The sequence below is a fragment of the Notechis scutatus genome, chromosome 4 (assembly GCF_049901735.1).
Source record: "Notechis scutatus isolate UNSWTSFEM ecotype Mainland chromosome 4, rNotScu1.2, whole genome shotgun sequence".
In the NCBI taxonomy this organism is placed as follows: domain Eukaryota; kingdom Metazoa; phylum Chordata; class Lepidosauria; order Squamata; family Elapidae; genus Notechis; species Notechis scutatus.
In genome coordinates, this window is record NC_142012.1 from 43,404,290 (window position 1) to 43,427,199 (window position 22,910).

The 22,910-nt window shown below is 33.2% G+C and overlaps 1 protein-coding gene across 27 annotated transcripts in view; it reads right to left on the minus strand.

The window, feature by feature from the left end:
* Nucleotides 1-22,910, minus strand: part of TENM3 (teneurin transmembrane protein 3) — a 708,976-nt gene that overhangs the window by 83,960 nt on the left and 602,106 nt on the right. For all 27 annotated transcript variants that reach the window (XM_087963269.1, XM_087963268.1, XM_026667191.2 and 24 more), the window contains 5 exons: nucleotides 20,558-20,680; nucleotides 4,806-5,017; nucleotides 1,003-1,213; nucleotides 439-540; nucleotides 69-263 (listed from right to left, as the gene is read on the minus strand). In XM_087963269.1, the coding sequence (XP_087819395.1) occupies nucleotides 69-263; nucleotides 439-540; nucleotides 1,003-1,213; nucleotides 4,806-5,017; nucleotides 20,558-20,680 (843 nt within the window). The remainder of the gene's footprint in view (nucleotides 1-68; nucleotides 264-438; nucleotides 541-1,002; nucleotides 1,214-4,805; nucleotides 5,018-20,557; nucleotides 20,681-22,910) is intronic.

A 22,910-nucleotide genomic window follows, 5' to 3' on the forward strand; every position in this document is an offset into this window, starting at 1 on the left:
AATATGCTGTAGTGGAATATAGTGTATAGTATAATAGTTCAATCCTGAGTCAATATTTGCTTATTTACCTTCTTCACAGTTTTCTCCTTTGTATCCAGAGTTGCAGGCACAAGAGCCCATAATACAAATCCCACGACCTCCACATTGAGGGTCAATGCACTGGGTGGTAGTCACATCACACTCCGTACCCTTCCAACCACTATAGCATAAACAACGTCCTTTGGAGTACTGCCCATTGCCACTACACAATACTGGGCAGGCTGCTGTGAAATAAAACATGACAGAAAACTTAACATAATTCTTTTCAATCAAGCTTTAGAGGCAGAGGTACATCTTGACAAGTTGTACTTCAAAATCTTTTTTCTTGCTTCTTAGTAACTACTTGTCTTTTTCTGCTTCTTATTTGAACTTATTTAAGAAAGAATTCAGTTTATATACCTCTTGAACAATCGGGGCCAAGAAAGCCAGCAAAACAATGGCATGATCCTGAAACACATTCTCCGTTTCCATGGCAATTTCGAGGGCATTCAACCACAGACTCTGAAATTACCAAAAGAAGAAAATTCTAACAGGCAGTAATCAGTGCACCGAAATAAAGCAGCAAAAATCCCTCTTTATACAACCTATAAATGTCAGTAAATTAACATACTCTTAGAAATCATATACCTAATGTATGTATGCCTTCAAGAGAATAAATAAAAAACATTTAAATAAAAATCTAACATATTTGAATAAAATTTTACAATTTTACAAGGAATTACTAAAGAAAAAATAACAGGTTAAAGAAATGCAATTAAACATTTTCAAACTTAAATCCTACAACTTCCACTTTTAATAAAGTCACATTTTTACTACACTTCATACCTTGTGTCTGTAATTAACATGGAATTGCATTTCTTGTTTAATAGTTATGTACAGTTAGAAAGGCTATGTTAGAAAGTTTGAAGTTTTGAGATATTCAGAATATCAGTTCTTAAAGAATATTGTGAATACTCTACTTACCTATAACAATCGTATTAAAAGACACTTGCTCTGCATTTTTTCCATCGTTGTAAAAAGCCAGGTGCCAGATCCCAGCATCCAAATACTGAATGAACCCTGCTTCATGAAGGCTAACAGATCTTCTCTGTCTGCCTGCTCTCTCTGTTTCAAGAAGGTTACGCTGCTCCTTTGCAATCAATCGGCTCCCATCCAAAAGTTCTACAAAATCATACTGCAAGGGGGAAAAAAATGAATCACTTGCTACATTGCATATCAATGCATTAACGGAATTAATTTTCAAAACTATAGTTACTGGTGTATTGTTCTCAGTAGTAAGTATATCATTTTTAAAATATGTTGAAACTAGACTTTTTGTTGCCTTGAATCAATTTTGCTTTAACTGTTGACTAAATGTGTAATCTTATTTATTTATTTTATTTTATTTTTATTTATTTATTTGATTTGCCAATTGTTTACAAGATAATAAGTATAAATAACCTATATATAAATAATAATTTAAATATAATTTAAATTAAATTATATAATATATTATAAATTATATATTATATAATTAAATTATATAATATATAATTTAAATAAGTATAAATAACCTATATATAAATAATAATTTAAATATAAATAATAATTTAAAATAACCTTGACATATTCATTAAAAAAGTATACATTCATGGCTGAAGTGCATCATATTGATTTATATTTTGCTAAAGATAAACAACAATCTTCATATTTGGACACAACTAAGAATATAAAAATAGAGAACACATGGATGCAGTGGATTAATAGTTTGAACAATCCATTGTCAAAAACACGGTGACTGTATATTTCTGTCTTAAAATCACAAGAAAAAAAATATATAAATAAGAAAATTATTATTTTGATTTAAATACTATGTTGCTGTCAGAAGCATCTGTTTTTTAAAGAAACAAATTGGTTATCAAACTTTTCCTGCAACATCAACTTTTCCAAAATTATTACAGAAAATTAAACAAAGTTTCTTTGTTAATTATTAATATATTTCTGCAAATTGTGAAAAAAAGAGGTGAAGCCTTTTAAAGCTTGAGAGTATGAAATCGCATTACTTTGCCTGGATATCATTTACACTTGTCTGCAGTATGAAAAAAAGGTAATACCGGTAATATAATGCATGCATAGAAATCAGAGATGGGCAAGAAGAGCAACAGTTCACTATCACTGTCCGGGTACATTTATAAATTTTATATATGTAGTACATTTATACATTATACATAGCAAGTAGGTTATGTTCATTTAAACTATGTGATTGAAAATAAAAATGAATATTGGAATATTAACAAAGCAATAAAAATTCAGAGGCATTGTTCTTTCACTTTCAGGATATGACTTGCACCCTGATTATTAACAATACACTAACTTATTCCAAAACCAACATGCATTTTTGTAATTTTATTTCTTATCTCCATGTCTGATCAAGTTTCAAGGAAAAGAAGGATATGTCATTGAAATTTGGCCCCTGTAATTATGATTTCATAAGAGGAAATTGATTTTAATCCGTAAAATCTTAAATGATTTCAGGCCATTGACTTGTATGCTACAAAAAATATTTCCCTTCCAAATATTGCATACTTTGGTCTTGCTTCTAACCAGGTAAGTGAAAGTGCTAACCAAATTTATACTTTTTAAGGAATAGGTATTTATTTATGAGTAAGATTTATAAGGCCACCTATTTTGTGGCATGTAGCTCTGACTGGCTAGCAACAGTAATAAAAAGACAAACAATAAAAATATTTTATGAAGGAGACTAGGCTCTACCTTTAAATAGCATTAAAATATGTTTGTTTCAAATACTGTTAACATGACAGGTAATTTTAAAAGAAGTTTTCCATATGAGCATCAGAGTGATGGAAAATAAATTGTCTTTAAAGAGGAATTATGTGTCAAGTAATTCTGAGCTACAGGCAGTTTGCTAATAGCTCAATGGGTGACCATGAAGGAAGATTGCTTGCTCTCTTAAATAGCATCCTGAGATTTTGCTCCCTATTCAGAACTGGCCACAAGCTGCAGCTTATTATGTATTTATCCTGACTGAAGAGGAAGTCTTAAATGCATGAGGGAAGTATTAGCCATCATTTATCATTTGGCTGATATCAGAGGGAAAAGGATTGTAAGTCCACTGACCACTAGAATTCATTAGTCAGGGACTTTTAAAGCTAACTACCTTGCTTAAAATAATTATTCTTTGAGTAGTTTTTCTTACAGTTTTCTGCACAGAAAGATTCTTTCTCAGTCTACTTATTCTCTTCACATCCGTTTGTCACAAGTAACATTCCCATTGTTTACTTCAGATGTTAGTTAGTTAGTTTAGCTCACTATGTCAGTGTCACTGCTGGGTTTCCTCATTGCTTTTTTGCCTGTATAATCTGTATAGCTCAGATTTTTAAATGAAAAGGCAGCAGACTTTAGAGGAGACACTTTGTAATGACAACCATTATATCTCAATACTCAATGAATGATTGACTGAGGCAGACTATTTACAGAATTTGTTTATAATTTATTTTATTTCTCTTTATATATGATTGTGAAATAGCACGAGCCTGATTAATGAGTACTAAAAAAACAACAATCCTGTTGACCCAGAAGTCACAGAGCTATTTAAAAAAATTCAAAAAGCATCAGTGAGCAGCATACATTGCTAAATTCTATATTAACATATTTTTTCCTTTCTGTTTTTCATCTGCCTTATTTCATCATAATAATTTTCCAGATCTTGGCAGCAACACTGGAAATAGCAACATGTATTAAGTTATAAGCATTCAATGACCATTTGAACCATCTTTTATTAAAATAAAATTTGGAAATCTTTGTTATAGAGTTAATGCTACTGGCTGCTATTCGCAGCAAATTATAATTCTTACAAATTCTGTATAGGTGTTGTGATTTAGACAAGTGCCTCTAATGATTTTATTCATTTTTATTTCAAAGTACCAAAGTCATCTGTTATTTTGTAGTTTCTTTAGATGAACATATTGACTGCCTTGTTGCAGTAAAACCAACTTTCTAAGAATTTGTCATACCAACTTGAAACTACCATTGACTATTTTTGAATGGTCAGCCACTATCAATTACTTCAGGCTGACTTATTTGTGATGTCTGGGAAAACAGAGCTGTGCAACAAAGATTGTTCTGACATAGTTGCACAAAATGTAAGAAGCAGTCATTCAGCTACATCTGGGAATATTGGTACAAACACACACACACACACACACACACACACACACAAATGCTGCAAAACATCACTTCCTACAGCAATATAGCAAAAGGAAAAGGAAAATAAAATAAATCATAAAGTTTTTTGAAGGATGAAATGAATAAACATACAATATAAGTGTTATTTATAAGAATGCTGATCTGATCTCAAGTTCCTTTGATTTTTACTAAGAAATAACTAATGCTTTTGTGAAAACATTTGTTTTAAAAAAGAAACAATTCTAAACTTAAGCAAGTTTATCTCATATTAAAGTATCATTAAAATGTGGCATTTATATCTTATCATATAATTTATCTTAAGATTTCTGAAAAAATGTATGTTATTTTTCTATGAACTAGAGAAATGTATATTTGTGTGTGTGAGAGCTCACGTTTGGGTGTTCTGAATTATCTTTTTAGAAGCATAAGTATATGCTGTAAAATTATAATTCAGAAGGGCCAATATACCTTGGCACAATATATGAAATAATTAAAAAACTATAAAATTTTGAAACCCAAAATAATAACAATTTCTAAAGGTGTGATTTCTGAATATTACTTTCATTAAAGACAACTCTTACTTGTGTATGTGAAGGTGGTAAACCTTTTCGGCCATATACTCCAATCAAAGCATCTTTCTGAAGGGAGATATTGAATTTTAGAAACTGTGGTTGATCAATAAAGACTTGTGACCGCCAGAAGATCCCAGGAGGAACATCTTGTGTTGCTCTTCGACCTATATCAAGTTCTCCAGAATCTATAGTGTTATTTTCCTGTGTAAATCCTACTTTACCTGAAAAATTTAAAAATATAAAGTATTAACTTTTGTTCATTTTTTCAATAAGTTGTCAAACATTTAGACTAGTTTCAACTAAGCTGCTAATCACATCATTCAGTGAATGTTAAAGATTTGAAGGAATTACTAAAGAAAAAATAACAGGTTAAAGAAATGCAATTAAACATTTTCAAACTTAAATCCTACAACTTCCACTTTTAATAAAGTGTTATAGGATGCATTGTATTTTCATTTTGTTAACGATTAATCTAAATTTTTATTGATTTTTATAAACTATTTACGACAAATTTTGTTAGGCAAAGTATTAACTATATTTTTATAAAGGATTATATCTTTATAGACAAATTTATTCACATAGACACAAACACACAAAGAGAGACTAATTCTTATATAAACAGGTAAATAAAATAATTAGTAGAAATTGTAAGCCCTGTTTAACACTACAAACTTACAACAGTAAACATTTATATATTAAGAAAGCTTCACCTTCCATTTAATGTATTTATCTGAGCAAAAAAAATATCTCATTTTATCTACACTTATGTTGTGTAGACAAGCGCAACAAACATATTCCAGCAATCAGAAATAACATAGTACAAGATTATTCTAGCACAAGAAAGAACAGCACAAATAATAACTGTTATTCTGTAATCACAAAGCAGAACATTCTATGAGATGATCATGTAAAGTAGCAGTGTATGTAATATACACAAATATTGCATGTTAAAAGAATAAAAGATTAAGACAAAGCCTTTCCTTTGTAAAATTCTTAACTTCAGTATTGTGCTACATATGCAAATATTTCTTCAGATTGTGCAGATGTGCTTCTTTTGTGCTGTTTGCTATTTGAAATACTTCTATTCTCTTGTTTTTTATGTGTTTTATTTAATTAAACAGTCTCAAGTGCTGGTGAGAACAGTAGGAGGTGCCTTCATATAGCGTAAAACCAGTTTTGAATTAATCTAGAGTAGATACAAAACTATTCAGAGTAAAACATATATTTCTTTTCATAAGTCTGTTTTCTGTTTCCTGTACAGCATTAACAATATTTATAAATACGACTTAAAAGTGCATGTTACCATTATCTAATTAAAAAAAAATATCAGAAATAGCAAGAGATAATAGAGATAACAAAACATGTTTAGAACAGCAATGTCTTTATATATGCTTCTGTTTAAAAGTTCCTTAATTCAGGTAAACACCAGTCTCCTATACCAAATAAAAACTTACTGAGTGAAAAAGAAGATAAATAACAATGCTCCTAATTTTCAGTTTAGCATCATTATTAAACTTGAAAAATTTAGATCACAAATATCCAATTCATGCACTAATATAAATTTAGTATGAGACAAATCTTGGTGATTAAAAAAAAAGGCAATGGAATTCCTGTCATTTATTCGGCTAGTCAGTGCCGACAACAGGGCAATGGGCTGTTCTCTTAACAATCAAGAGAAGAAAATTTAAAATATTCCAAAGAAATAAATAATGAGATGGAGGTTGTGTTGATTAAATACCTATTTCATCAATCAATGTACACAGCCAGTAATTTGTTTCTTCAATGTGAAGTGGATTAAGAAAAAAAAAACCCACTTTGTAACTTTCACAGGCTGGAAATGGACGTTAATATAGATGATGGGGATTTAAAGACAGTGGTTCAAACCTTTTTCTTAAAAATAGCATGCTAAGCGGCAAAAACAAGATAAAAAGAAAATGTTTCTAGTTTGAATTCATGTCTTAAACTTTTCAAAGAATAACGCAGTGTTAACTCTCTTGTGTGTGTGTATGTGTATGTGTGTGTGTGTGTGTGTGTGTGTGTGTGTGTTTGTATGTTCAAGTTGGCCAAAATGTTCATTCCCAAAAGTTTATGGAACTGTTTACATGCAGAAAAGAATTAGGGAGGTCAAGTAGCCTTTCAAAGAGGAAAGGTAAGGCCCCTAACCATAGCAAGGTGCCAAGCCTCACACAAGTGGGAAAGAAGAAGGAAGGAAGAGCTAACAGATTTCAGCTGATTTTAATACTAAGCCTGCATTATTTTGGAAACTTTTAGAGGAACTTCCCACCCTCATTTATACTGAGTTAATTAAAGCGAAGTCTCTTTGAAATACTGAAATGTTTCTTCTCAGGTTTCTTGCCACCTGGATTAATTATTCTTTAGAAATAAAGAATGATTGAAGCAGGAGGAGAATAGAATGGAAAGCAGAGGACAGAAGGAAAAACTGGGTATCCTGTGAGAAGAGAACTATGGGGTACTGTGCTACACACTAGTAGCTTTATATCATATTGATACAAAATGTAAATCAGTATTGATGGCTATTGGAAATTAGCACATATTCCAGCAATGACACCTATAGGAATTTGCAGCAAAGTAGAGATTTTTCCTCCCATTTCTATTATTAGTAGAACAGTGCAGGCCACTCAGAACAGTCCAGTGGGACTTCTGAAATATTTCTTGTGAAATATTTCACAAGAAGAGTTCTCCACTCCGCTACTCGTTGTAGAATACCTTATGACACCAGACTTGAAATTCTAGAACTAGAAAACCTTGAATTACGCCGTCTTTGGTCTGACTTAAGCATGGTATATAAAATCATACATTGCAATGTCCTACCTGTCAATGAATACTTCAGCTTCAACCATAACAACACAAGAGCACACAATAGATACAAACTCAAAGTAAACCGCACCAAACTTGATTGCAGGAAATACGACTTCAGCAATAGAGTGGTCAATGTCTGGAATACTCTACCCGACTCTGTAGTTTCTTCCCCAAACCCCAAAAACTTTAACCTTAGACTGTCTACTATTGACCTCACCCCTTTCCTAAGAGGCCTGTAGGGGGCGTGCATAAGCGCACCAACGTGCCTACCGTCCCTGTCCTATTGTTTCTCTTATTCTTTTATTTTTCTTATATGTACCCATTTCATGTTTTCACAACTATGTATACATTTATGCTTATTATCTTGTAAACAATTGGCAAATCAAATAAATAAATAAATAAATAAATAAATAAATATAACACATTGGTTTTAGGTTTATACCTCTAACAGATTTGTATAGGTTTTCAATAGTTCGATTTGGAGGTTGACTGGAATCATCAGTATGCTGCTATTATTGAAAATGAATGCATGCTGTTATGAATTATTTAGTTAGAATCTAGGACTGATTCTAGAACAGAAAGAAATAACTGACACACCAAAGCAGAGGTTAAGAGAATCAAGACATTATGGCTTATAGGAAGAAAAAATTCTAAGAGGAAAAATAATATAAAGCTTTGAGGAAAAGGTAATGAAAAGATGTAAAAAACATTCATAAACCTTTCAATTTAAGTTCATTTCACTGAATTTGGCAAACTGTAACTTTTCAGTGCAGACAAAAATTTAAAATTTAACATAATATATTTTTATTGTTCCTTGAAGATGCTGTCAGTTACAGATAGTTTTTTGGAGAAATAATTGAAAATAATAAAGGCATCTATATACAGACTAAATTTATTTGTTATATTAAATATACAGAAGAATAAATACTAAACACAATTTTTTTCCATGAAGTCTGTGATGATTTTACTTGGAACAGACCAAGTTTGGAATTGTCAAATTACTAAGAAAGGAAAAACAAGAGAGGGGGAATTGTGAGTGAAGTCTTGGAGAAGTAGCATATGGCCCAATAATGCCCCCGTTCACATACAAGAATTCCATGCCTGCTTAAACTGCATTGTCATCTAATGAAGGATACTAGTGTTATTCCGCAGATCTGTGATTTTATTTACTTATTCTGAACAGAAAGTGTGGTAATTGTGATATATAGTTATTTCAGGAATAATTGTACAATATTCTCTATCTATCTATCTATCTATCTATCTATCTATCTATCTATCTATCTATCTATCTATCTATCTATCTCAATGCTTCATTCGCAAAAGGAAATAATTTTCCCTACAATGCAACAAAGTCAAAACAAATGATTGAAATTTAAATAAATAGAAAATGAATATATATTTTAAGATTGATCAAGACATTACAAAATGAATAACACTTGCTACCAGATAGGGGTCCCCAACTGTGTCCTATTAGCAACTGGGCTGCACAGTTGTAAATGAGCTGCCAGCAAGTGAACAAAGCTTCACCTGTATTTGCAGCTGCTCCCCTGTGGCAGCATCACTGTCTCAGCTCATCGGGCATTAGATTTTTTATTGTAGCACAAATCCCAATGTAAACTGTAAAGGACTTAGATTGCACACTGTTCCCTCCCGGTCTGTGGAAAAATTTTCTTCCACGAAACAAAGTCCCTGGTGCCAAAAAGATTGGTGACTGCTGCTACAGGACACTATTTAATATAATCATGACCAGTATTTAAAAAGTAACATTAGTTTTAGAGTCAATCAGTGGCACATTGTACAATGTTTACTGAACACCCAACAATTCTGAAATATCTAGGTTGATGTTATTTATATTCTAAAACATTTATGTGATGGCTATTTCTATACTCCTCTAGATCTACTTTCCTATGAAAATTAGACTATTTCTAGTTTTCTTCTTAGAAAAACTGACAGAAACAACCATAAAGATTTTCTTTATATATTAGCATTAAAGTATAATTTCGTGATCAGTTGGCAAAATACCAAGAGTGTCACAATCAGTGTGTGCGTGTATCACAAGGAATTTCAAATAGTCCACCCTTGTAAACTTTGTTCTACATTACCAAATCACAGAAAAATGAGGGTAAATCTGAAAACCAATGCCAATCTCTGTATAATAACCAGCATCCTGAACCAGAAAAATCCTTCTGCATGAAATACGCTAATAATCCATTATTCACTTCTAGGTGCTGCTTTGGTAGAATATTTCATTTTCTTTAAAATGAACCTCATTGTGCTAGGCATTCCCAATCTTATTAGATAAGTAGCTCTCTTATCTCAGCCTATCTATTAATGAATGCAGTCTTCCCGTGCTCACTCCTAAGGTACTGCTGATGGCAAAGGGTAAGTGCTATTCTTACAATATCTTATCATTCTTAGTAAATGAAAAACTTACTGAACTCATCATACTAGAATGAGACAGACTCACAAGATTCCAGAAAAATGTCCAAGATAAAATGTCATGCTATCACTTCTAGTCCTCAAGCAGTGCCTTAGAGATGCTCTTCTGGATGAGATTCTTGTGAAACTACTTAATTCCATATGGGTTTGCAAAGGCTAACTTTTTGTATAGTAACTGGTTCATTTACTCAAATTTTGGTGATAATAATGCTCTGGGAATTAAATATTGTGAAGGCTTTGAAGTAGCTTTTAACAGGCTACTTTTATCAGGAAAGGACAACATGTTGCTTACTTTGGAGTGGTTTATTGAGTTCAGGGTTGCGTGCTAATTTGAAATAATTGTTGATCTTTTTCTTTCTTTCTTTCTTTCTTTCTTTCTTTCTTTCTTTCTTTCTTTCTTTCTTTCTTTCTTTCTTTCTTTCTTTCTTTCTTTCTTTCTTTCTTTCTTTCTTTCTTTTTCTTTCATCTTCCTTCCTTCCTTCCCTTCCTCCTTTCCTTTTTTCTTTTAGCCAGAAAGGAAGTCTTATTGCCATCTCTCTCTTTCTGGTGTTAACATTTCAATAAACAGAAGCTATATATTTTTCTTTTGGGTGGTTTTGTAGTTTGGCCATGAAAAAACAAAAACTACATGAAATTTTTCAAAGTAAATACAGTCATATTCCTGACTGGTGACAACATTTAGGCAATGTACATTAAAATAGGGAAACAGAAATTTAAAATATTTTTGAATGCATCTCCATTTGTGTTGGTAGATAATATTCTTTTTCTACTTGGTACTCTGTCCTGGAGATAACTGAAAGGAAATATGGAAGATTAGTATGTTCTCTTTAAAAAAAAACATATTACTTTCAATTTGTATCTGTCCAAGGTCAATAATACCTGTCTGACTATACAAGAAACAATTGCCTCTATTGTGTTTTTTTTAAATGGGGCATTACAAAGGTTGTAAAATATTTTTGCTGTTTTTCTGAAAGTTGGTTGACTGCTATTAGACAGCATTGATTACTATTGTGTTTATTCTTGTCTTGAGATGAAAAATTAAGGATCACAGAGCTTGTTGACATTCCCATTTCCAAAATTAAGAAATATCTTCTATCTACGAATACCTAAAGATTGAGAATATAAGGGCATTTGTCTTTCTCCTATTAAACAAATTTAATATCTTACAATTTTCTTGAAATGTTAGAAAATATTCACATAGCAATTTTCTAATTAAATATAGCCATTCTAGAGTATTTTTTAAATTAAATTATAACTTCCCCATAACCTTAATGGAACTTATAATCATTTCTTTATACTGATTTTTATAGAAACTTTTATAGAAAAGGTTTCATTGGGAAAACTATTCCCAAATATTTAAAAGATAAACAATAACTGAAGTTCTAATCTTTATACACACTTTCCAATATCAATAAATGTGGTGAAATGAAAGTCTAAATGGTTAGTTGTAGTTCTTGTTTTAGTTTATGATTTTGTGTTGAATACCCAGAAGGATTTTCCATTCTTTTCCATAAGTAGGAGACCACTCTATCCACCTAAGGATATAAATAATACATACTTAAATAAGAACATGTTTTGATGGAAAAAGAAATATAGAGAACATTTTCTTAGTCTGAATATCTTGACTCTAAAAAAATGCTAGAGATAAGAAACTAAATAATTTCATGCCTCTTTTGAAACTATGATGGACAGAAAATTGATTATAAGAGCTTCTGTCTTATTTCAAAGTTACACAAAGTTCATCTATAAAATGTGAACAGGAAAACATATTTAAACAAAATGATATAGCAAATGTTCTATTCATTAACCATTTAAATCAAGTTTTCATTTTTAAAAATATTGATTTGTTAGCCTAAAGTGAATTAACTTAGAAAGGAGAACATCAGAAAAAGTCAATAAAATATAATCCTGTTACATGGTTTCAGTCTGAAAAGCCCCCATATCAAAATTACTACAGTGTTTGACTTTCATATATCATCTAGAAAAAAAATGGACTGAAGGGATTTCATCAGGAACATAACAGACTGAAGGCAGCTTTGAGAAAGCACAGCCAACAACTGCAGCTAGGAACAAGAAATGGACAAGGAGCTTGACTCCTTTGATTCTCTCTAGAGGAAGGGAGAGGGTATATATAGATGGCTCACAAGAGAGGCTGCAAGGCAGAAGTCTGGAGAGTGGAAGAACCAGGAGATTAGGGAATTTACTGTTCTTGCTCCAGCTGCAGATGCATTTCCTTTGCTAACCACTTTAGGAAATTGCCTATTAACTACTTTAAAGAAGTTAGACACCTTCAAAATGAAAGGAATTGGAAACACTGGGTGATTACTTTCAATCCTTAGTGTAAGAAAATGTATGTAGAACAGTATGTAATATACGTAAACAGCAAAAATCAAGACTGTTTTGGCTATAGAAAACAGAATATTTGATTTCAAATATTAAGACTTTATAAAATTAATTTTAAAGAATTAAAGCATTTTTGAAGAAGAAATATAATTCTTGTTTTGGAAATGTAACAAAATAAAACACTGTAGTGGCATTCAGAGATATTTTTGAAGAATTGTAATATGACTTCAGCAACATCAGCTATGTTCTGTACTCTTATGAACAGTCTGTTTCCAGAAGAAGCTGTTATAGAACAATCTGATTTAAGTATGGAGAGCAATATGAACAAGCTTTTATTACTGCTTTAGAAAAAAAATGGATGAGACTTTAAAAATTAAGAAGGAAATAAAAATGTTAAACCAAGAGAACAATTGTAATAATTCTTAGGCCGGCGACCGTAGGGGTGAAGGTTGCCTCTGGGATTAGCCGGGCAGTGCTCATTGGAGGAGATGTGCCTATGGGAGGTTGTCCAGAAACAGCCTGCCTGGACTGAGTAGATAAGTCCAAGGGCCCCAACAATGGACATGGGTCCTGATCAGATTGTTGTGTCATAGCCATCTTGTCTGCCTCCCTGGCTCGCTTCTGCAATTGCCTTTCCAAAGCTTGGTGCCGTCTATAGAGGCCTTTTTGGGGCCCACTGGCTTATCTCGGGACTTATTTGTCTTGGAGCGGAAAGCATTGTCACCTTCCATTGTGGATGACTGATTCTCTTGCCTCTGACTTTAATTTTAATTTTTTAAAAAATTATTATTATTATTATTATTATTATTATTATTATTATTATTATTATTATTATTATTAGTACTTTGGGGTGATGCCTTCCCCTGTGGTTGAAAGTAGAGTGCTCCTCCAGGAGAGTAAGTACTTAGTAAGTCCGTCTGTATTCTGTATTGTGTTCGTTCGACAGACAAACACAATACAGAAGCCTGATGATGGCAGATGAGATTCTGCCGAAACGTTGCTACAACTTTAAAAGCACAACTACAATGATGTGGGAAAATACCCGAACAAAGCTGAATACCATACATATATATATATATCAATATATACACGCCTATATACATATACATATGCCTATATCTATATGTAAAACTGTGCATATGGTAAACAGTATCTAAGGGTCCCCAACAAGGGAAACCCCCCAAGCGATCCAAGCGAGAACGTTCTGAATCCCTGGTCCCCAACAAGGGAAACCAGCTATACAGGATCTGAGGTGGATTCTTTCCTGTCAAAACAAAACGTCCCGCAGTTTAAAATGGCACTTGCGGCTTCACTCCAAAGAAATGATCCAAAGGCAATTGCAAGGAAATTCCTGTTTAATGACTAGCCTGCTTATCCAACGTCAGTCATACAAGGGAGAGCTAAACCCAGGGAGAACGAAATAGGAAGGTACTGCCCTGGTCCCCAAAAAGGGAAACCAGCGGCGAATGGCGCCTGTGATATTTAGGCGCGAACTTGAGCCAGCCGTTGAAAAAGGCGGGAAGCCAGAATCTCCGCTGCTAATGTCTGAGAAGTCTAACGAGCCGCTGCTGCTGAGGCTCTAACTTGTGAGTTAAATGCTCCTGTCAGACGAAACGGCAAGGCGAAGTGAGCCGCGGCTGCGAGCACTCCGCTATGATCGCTGAGAAGTCGATCGGAAAGTTAGATAAGGTAATTGCCTGAGGCAGTCGCCTCAGGCTGCCCGCGGAGTGGCAGGCTCCGCTAGTTACAAATAAACTGTTTTTAACCTGATTGAGGCAACCTAATAGAGGCACAAGCCTGAAAAAAGCCAAATTAAATGGGGAAGATTTTTACAAGCCAAAATAACCCAAGAGGAAACCTGAATCAGAAAACTGTTCCAGTCAGGGAGTGCACAACCTCTTACCACGAAGGCTGAGCTAAAACTGGGGGACACTGGGGAGGTGTCCCGTGGAGGAGGAGGAGCATCCCGGAGTTTTAAGCCCAGCCTTTCCAGAAGAGACTGAAGCACCTCCCGCTTGTGGATGCTCTGAACAGCTCATGGGAGAATGTGTTCATTTTCTAGCAGTGTGTTTTCTGGTTATTATGATTCCTGCCTTTGGAGGAATCCAACAACTTTGGATTGTGCCTTGCAAACTTTTCTTGCCTTGTGAATCCTCCAGTGTTATGGATTAATTTTGCCTGATGGATTTACCTTTCTTGGGAAACTTTCAAGTGCCTTATGGACTCATTGCCCTGTGGATTCTTGATGAAGGGAATTGCTGGGGAATATTAATAAATCCATTAAACCACAGTGTGTACACTGCTGGATTTGCCAATAGTTAAAGAATCGAGTTATGGGATGATTTGACTTATGGGCTAAACAGTTTTATATCTGTTAATTAAGAGGAAGAGATGGTGAAATTGCTTATACTTGGGATGAAGGTGGAAAGTTGCTTTCTTAGTTTCTTAATTTTTCTACACCAGAAAAAAACTTGATTTCATTGAGGGCTGCATCAAAGTTGTATTTGACCTCGGGGGCCGGGGGGGCATGATCAGAAGGCACAGCCAGCTTGATGTCATATTGGGATTGCCTGTGATGGCCCAAGCACTATGCCAGCAAAAATGGAGCTTGGGAAGGCAGCCTGTTGTCCTCCTAAGCTCCATTTTCTCTGGCAGAGGGCTGCAGGAGGCAGTCACAGCCGAAAACAGAGCTCAGGGGAGTCATATGCAGCCCTTCCAGCTTCATTTTTGCTGGCAGAGGCACCGCAGGCCAGTCCCTCATGGGCCAGATCTAAGTATGGGCCTTGAGTTTGACACCCCTGCTCTACACTTTTCTTTTGTTTTTGCTGTACTTCAGCTTTTACTTACATTTCTTTTTCTTTAGTTTGTATTATATTGTTGAAGTTAAAACTTTAATAAAAAAAATTGAAAACAGAAAAATGTACTGAAGAATACAAGTTTTAAGAAAGTGCATAACACTCAAAAGGAGGGAAATGTACAACTCTGGTATGACCCAAATATAGCCAGAAACACTTTAAAGACAGATAAACAGGCCACAAAAGCCACAGTAATCAATTTATGTGTTTTCTGTCTTGCGTTCCACAGAATAATTGAGAAGATGCTCAAAAAGCTTCCTCAGACATAGAGTTTGCTCCTAGCAGAACAGTTTTAAAGCTTGATGTTTCTGTTCCTCTTCTCTATCACTTTTACTGAAGCAGTGAGATTCCTATTTAGATTCTCTTCATATCTTTTGATTTTTAAATTACCATTAAAATACATATTAAATTTAAAAAATAATAATTTCATTGTGTTCTTACTCATTTACACTACCATTTTATTTTATACCCAAAATCATTCACAGAATGCAATTTTATCTATATGTGTTTATAAATCTTATCCTGTATAAAAAAATAAAGTAAAAGCAAGAAGACTGATGCAACCATATTAACACATTTGTGTCATTATATATTTAGTACATTCATATTAAAACAATTTCAAAGCAAGCTATGATTTGTTAAAAGAATAACAAATAATTCACAATGAGTTAAAAAACAACAATAATAATTTAATAGCTCTAACAACCATTAAATGTAACACATAAAACAAGAATAGCAATCTAATCTAGACAGATAAAGTAGCACCAATTAAACCAAATGTCTGAGTAAACCTTCAGCTGTCTCCAGAAGGTTAAAAAGCTTGGTATTGACTATAATTGAACAAGGAAGAAACCCCATAACTGTGTCTTTTGTATTAAGATTGGAACATGAGGCATGCACAAGAGGGTACCCTACTTCTTTGGTAGGAAGAACACACATTAAAAGAGAGCATCATATATCCATGTTCTATACCAAACAGATCTTATGTCATTACATGTACTCTAAACCTGGTTAACAACAAACTGGCAGTCACTGCAGTTCTTTCAGAATAACATTATGGTAGGCGGTACAGTTTAGCAACTTTGCTATGAGTTTTTGTAATAGTTTTTGTAATAGTGCTTTTGGGTCAATGTTGAATGCAGCCTATATATATTACATTGCAACAGCCCTCTCTGGCCTGGTTATCCCTGTAAAATAAAGAGGCCTCTCACTACTCATGTAGAGATGAGTAGATGTTTAATGTAGATGTTTAATGAGTAAATGTAGAGTTTATCTGTGATAGTGGTAGTCTGCCAGGTTATGTACCCATTCCTTCAGAACTGTAATCCCATTCAAACCATATAAATTCCTTAATTTCTTTACAAAGGAATGTTTTGTAAGGATTCACTTTTATTTATTAACCTTCATTTACCAACCAGTGCACCTACATATCAGTTTAGACCAGTGCTTTTCAAACTTGTCAGCTTTAAGATATATAGACTTCATCTCTCATGCTGACTTGTAAAATTCTGGGAGTTGAAGTCCACACATCTTAAAGTTGCCAAGTTTGAAAAACAGTAGTTTAGATCCTGCCTGTTCTCTGATAATTTCAAATGATACATACAGAGGAACTGATCTGGGTGCTTTTGGCATATTGATCTTAACTTCCTAACGATCTATCAATAGCATCATATAGATGTTGAACAACAGAAGGGAACAGAAATATATCACTCAATATATTTTTCCATACAAATACAAATGAAAACAATTTAAATACAAAAAAGATGGTGTTGATGAATACTGCAGTTATTAAGGAGAATCTACAAGATCATACACTACACACTCCAAGATAGATAAAACAATACCTTATAAATAAGTGAAAGAAGTGAAAAGCTATATACAAGTCATTAGGAGCAGAACCACAATAATATTCCAACTACATAAGGCACATTATTCTACAAAATCTTTTTAAAGCTTTTTAGAATCTTTTGAAGGACAAAAGTGGAAAAAATTCTGATATTTACAAGAAAACTATTCCCATGAATTGGCATTGGAACTGAAAAGTAGTTTCTTTGTAGGCCAATTTTATTCCTCCAACTGGAATGTCACCAGTGTCTAGAAATCAATGCCAAATTCTGATGCATAATCCTGATGGAAACTCATATACAATACAGGGATTCACTTAGTCAAGGCCTTCTGACAAGACTAAATCAGCTCTGAAGGACAGGTACACCACAACATATGATTGGATGCACAAGCTGCTGAAACTGATCTCATAAAACTGTATAGGTTGAAACAATGAACATCTAATTTGAACTAGTATTAATTTTTGGCATTCTGACAGCATGTAAATAAATGATTTTATCCTTCAAATACCTTGCAAATAAATTACAATGATTGTCTATTTGCTCCCATATATCAAAACATGCAGTCCTTTATATATCTACTCAAAGATGCAACAGTGGTGGCACAAAAGGCTTATCTGCAGCTTTTAATTTCCCAGCAGACATTATAATATGTTTTTACACCTGTTTATTGTATTCACCACAAGTTTTCTACCCTTTATATGTTCTAGTTTTCTCTTGAGCAGCTCCATTTCCTGTCACTGTTCAGGAGGTCTTCTGGGTTCCACAATAATGTAGAAAGTAATGATGATTTATTAAATTTATATGCTACCAACTTCCAGCAACTTTGGGTGATTAATGTTTAACTAATAATGCTTAAGTACAATTGTATCAATAGCCTGTCTTACTTCACTATCTCATTGTAAGAATAGGGCCCCGACAAAAACACTGACTGGATTGTCTGGAAAGATCCACAAGACATTCAGAAAATGTTTATATCCTATCAAGTTACTGGAGGTTGTCTCAAATCATTATACTGATTTGCTTTTTCCAAAATTTCAAGGACATAGAAGGATAAAATCAATTGAGTGTGTAGGCAGAGTTCCCAATTAAAAGATTGCCAGGAAAATTATCATTTTTTAAAAAATTAAGTAAGGTATATTTCCACCTCAGTTAATGAAATTAAAATTCCAAAGCTCTTCTCTCAATATTCTTTGACTACAATGCAGTTCTAAGTTAAGATATATTGAATGAACAGGAGGCAGCTCAATATGCATACTATTTCAAAGGAAAACTAAAAATAAAAAGATTCCATTATTAGTTGAAATGGGACTAAGTTGGAAAAGAAGGCTAGCTATCTTATTTAAGAATAGCTTAACAGGATGTTGGGCAGACTATGTGAATTTCAGCCTGAAATATTTGGAAGTCTCTGAAACCATGATAGCAAATACATATTTGAACAGATAGCTAGAGGTTGAGGATCTAGGAGGCAATTTAGAGAAAAAATAATTTACATTCCTGAAATTACTTAAACTAAAATAGGCAGGAAGTAAATGGTTATTGATGTATCCCAAGGACTGTGTTTTATTACTAGGATATAACAATATAAAGTCTTGTTTCTGATACTCAATTACCTTGGCATTTGGAATCTCAGTTTTTGTTCTCCAGTTTTGACTCCTATTTACTTTTGGTCATGTGGTGCCCTGTGTTTTGACCTCTGGCTATTTATTGACTCCCTTATGCGTTCCCATTATTTTCTGAACATAGCTATTTATCAAGATCAGATATGAAAACAGGGCAAAGAGAGAATGACTTAAAAGATTGTTACGGTGTAAATTCACTCCCAGATATCAGTATAACTTACTTGTTTCAACTTGGAAACATAGAAGGAAGGATAGCTTATACTGAAACAAGAAAATGTACTTTTTGAAGTCAATAGTAACTCACAACAGAAATCTAGAAATTCCTTTTCTTATCTGCAGACATTCAGGACTTCACAAATTGTGCTATAATGCTTTGTTTTTTCTTTGGAGCCATCTCAATAAAATATTTACTTCTTAATAAAGATGCCAGCTGCCATCTATTATTCCTACATCCAGAAAATGACATCCAGGTAGTCCTTGACTTATGATCATTCATTTAGTGACTGTTCAAAGTTATGATGGTGCTGAAAAAAGTGACTTGTAGCTGGGTCAACACATGACCATTGCAGCATCCTTCCACTCATGTGATGAAAATTTCTATTCTTGGCAATCAGCATGTATTTACAATGACTGAAGCATCTCAGAGTCATGTAATTGTCATTTGTGACCTTCCCAGATAGCTTCTGACAAGCAAAGTCAACAGGAAGCCAGATTCACTAAACAACTGTGTGAGTCACCTAACAACTTTGGCAAAAAAGGTCATTAAAATTACGTGCAACTCATTTAACAATTGTCTTGCTTAGGCGAAGGAAGTTCCAGCCCAATTCTGGTCATAATTTGAGGGCAAGCTCTATTATGCATGAAAGGACATAAAGGACAGATAACGTACAATAAGAAATAACTATTTCAGTTCATAACACAAGGGAAAGATTCATGAAAAGTGCAGCACTGGCAGAAGATGCATATCCTAACACACACACACACATATATATATACACATATACATATACATACACACACACACACATATATATGGTTTGTCAAAAACTCAACATACTTTGCTGTATATAGTTACATAAAAAGGACATTGGACATTGCTACTACATATAGGAAAACAGTACTTTAAAAAGAACTGGAAAAAACAAAAGAGAAGAAAATTGCTTGTATCTATAATCCAGAAGAAATGGTATCTGGAAAGACATCCATAAACATGCAGCCTAAATATTGTTATCATTTGCTCCAATTTAATAATATAGGGGTGTATAAGAGGCCTAATCATTATAGGATTTGAGTAGTTTACAACTATACAACTATGAGCCATGGTGGCACAGTGGTTAGAATCAATATTGCAGGCTAACTCTGCTGACTGCAGCATTCGATCCTGACCAGCTGAAGGCTGACTCAGCCCTCCATCTTTCCATGGTAAAATGAGGACCCAGATTGTTGGGGGCAATATGCTGACCCTGTAAACTGCCTAGAAAAGGCTGTAAAATACTATAAGTCTAAGTGCTATTGCTATAAAGAATACTTAATATCAGATAAACACAATAATTCTCTTTTCCCTTTTTAAAATGTTCAAAGTATTTTCTTATTTTTTATTTTGTTATAAGATTTATATCCCACCTCTGTTTTGTATAATTTAAATGATGTACATAATGCTCCTGCCTATTTTCCTTACAAGAACTCTGGGAGAGTTGGGTTGAGAACAAGGGCCTAGCTCAAGATCATTCAGATAGCTTTAGAAAACTATAGTTTTAGATTTCTGATAACAGAGAATATTAAGAAACTTGATATATTGGAATAAAAAAAACCTAAATTCATATTACATGTTCTCTTACCATTTTCACCAGAAGGTAATGATACAGTGTTTGTTGGCACAGTATCAGAATTCACTTTTCCATTTTCAAACGTGTCATTTTCAGTCTGTTGTAACTGCCAGTTGAGGCCAAATAGATGCATTGCTATTGACAAAGAAAATATATCATTTCACAAGTTATATTGGGAGGGAAAAAATCTATAATGAACAGTGAATACATTTACATGTTATTCTATAAGCAACATTCATATTTTAAAATACAATATAATGACTATTTTAATAAACTCTAAATTGTTTTCCTTTGTTTTTGGTTTAGGAAACATAGAGATGTTAGATAAATTTAAAAGGACATATAAAATTCATTAGAAATTAATTTTATCTATGAAATAATAATGAAAAATATCCCTAGTACTCCATAATTCTCAATTTAATAGAAACAGAAGCAAAACTTAGCAAAACCATCCCCTTTCCTTCTGAAATGGAAATTTTAGTAATTTCCATCTGTGATTTAGTGACGTTATATCTTCCCAAACAATCTTTGGATGGCCAAAACTATTTTAATTTTAAAATATACAGCTCCTCTCCAATTTCATTATACCTTTATAACTGCATCTACATTTCTGATTTATTATACAGACAACTATGATTTAAAAAACAAATATATTCATACATCAAATACATACAGCATTTAAAATCAATGTAATTCAACATTATTCACATGTCCAGGAATAAAATAATTTTGTTTCTTTGGTCTAAGGATAAACACATTTATTTGTGAATAAATACTACATTGTTGAATAAAAAGCAACATACCTTTTAAATTAAATGAAGAAATACACAATGTTGCCTTCTGAACATGACTTTAATTCTTTAAGTTTGTATACAAAAAATATCAGGGAACAGAGTAAATAGCAGCCAATAAATCTTACATGTGGCCTCATGCAAACATATCTCAATTCACTTCTGGCTCAAAACAAACTGGGATCACTGAACTAAGTTTCCAAACTATACAAGGAAAAATATGCTTTTTTCCCTTAATGTGAAAATAAAGCACTGAAGGCAGCAACTATTTTTGTTGTCTTTTAAAGATAGGCTTAATCTTATACAGCGCAGTGAGAACCTCTATGAACAATACATGGAATACAGACTACATTTTATACTTCGAATTTGAAGTGAGATCATTGTTGATCCATTTGGCCTGACTGAACTTTCCTGTTACTTTTCCTTCCATTATTCATGACACTTTGCCAGAAGAAAAGTCCTACAGAACTCAAAATATCTGAGTCACTTTATCGATCCCAATAAAAGCATGACTGAACTACAGATTTTAGGCTTTCTTTTAATGGTCTGATACCTTTTTTATTTTGCCATGGATAAATTTTAATATCTTAGGTTGGGAGAACTAGTGCATTACTGTACTACAGTGGTAGTCAACCTGGTCCCTACCACCCACTAGTGGGCGTTCCAGCTTTCATGGTGGGTGGTAGGGGTTTTGTCCCTACTTTATAAATCACCATTACTATGGAATTGGTGGGCGGTTAGAGAAAATTTTACTACTAAGAGAGATACAAAAGTGGACGGTAGGTATAAAAAGGTTGACTACCCCTGCACATGAAGATAAAGATTGGTCATTTCAGTTGATTAGCAAGAGCTTCTGCGGCACCCAATTCTGGGCACCCAATTCTTGGCTTTGTTATCTAGATTACCAAGTGTACATTCTTGTTTTGTAGATGATTCTAGATCAACAGCTATAATATGGAAGAGGTGAAGATGGATTGCCACTATTTATACCATGATTCCTGCAATGTTTTCACTATAATGAAATGTCACAGTACAAAGTAAGTTCATCAAGCTGTAGCATTCTAATGTCAATGAAAATATTTGTATTCTTTCAAGTTGTTCCTACATGAATTGCTAAAATAGTTTTTTCTTTTCAATAATAGAAAAAATATAGATGAAACTCTCTTCTTAGGCAATAATATTAATGCTAATTCCACAGACTATACTTTGGAATGTTATAACTACTAGTGCTATTAAATGAAAGATTCTTTAATGGCTTTCCTTTGTGTTCTTTATGTTATATATAAAGGCCTTTGGTCCAGATTTTGATTTTCTTTTCTTTTATACATCTCAACATTTATTCTTACTTATTACCAATGCAACTCACCTGACCAAATATCATTTCCTGAATACTGCTAGAATTATCTTGTTCTTTTTTCAAAGCATTTTATTTATTTATTTATTTGCATAGCAGTGCATCTTACTAATATGATTCTGAGAAGCTCATCAGTTAAAAAACAATGATACATTCATGCAAATAAAATGATTATGAAAATCATTAAGATTAATAAAAAAACAAAAGTGTGGAAAGTGCA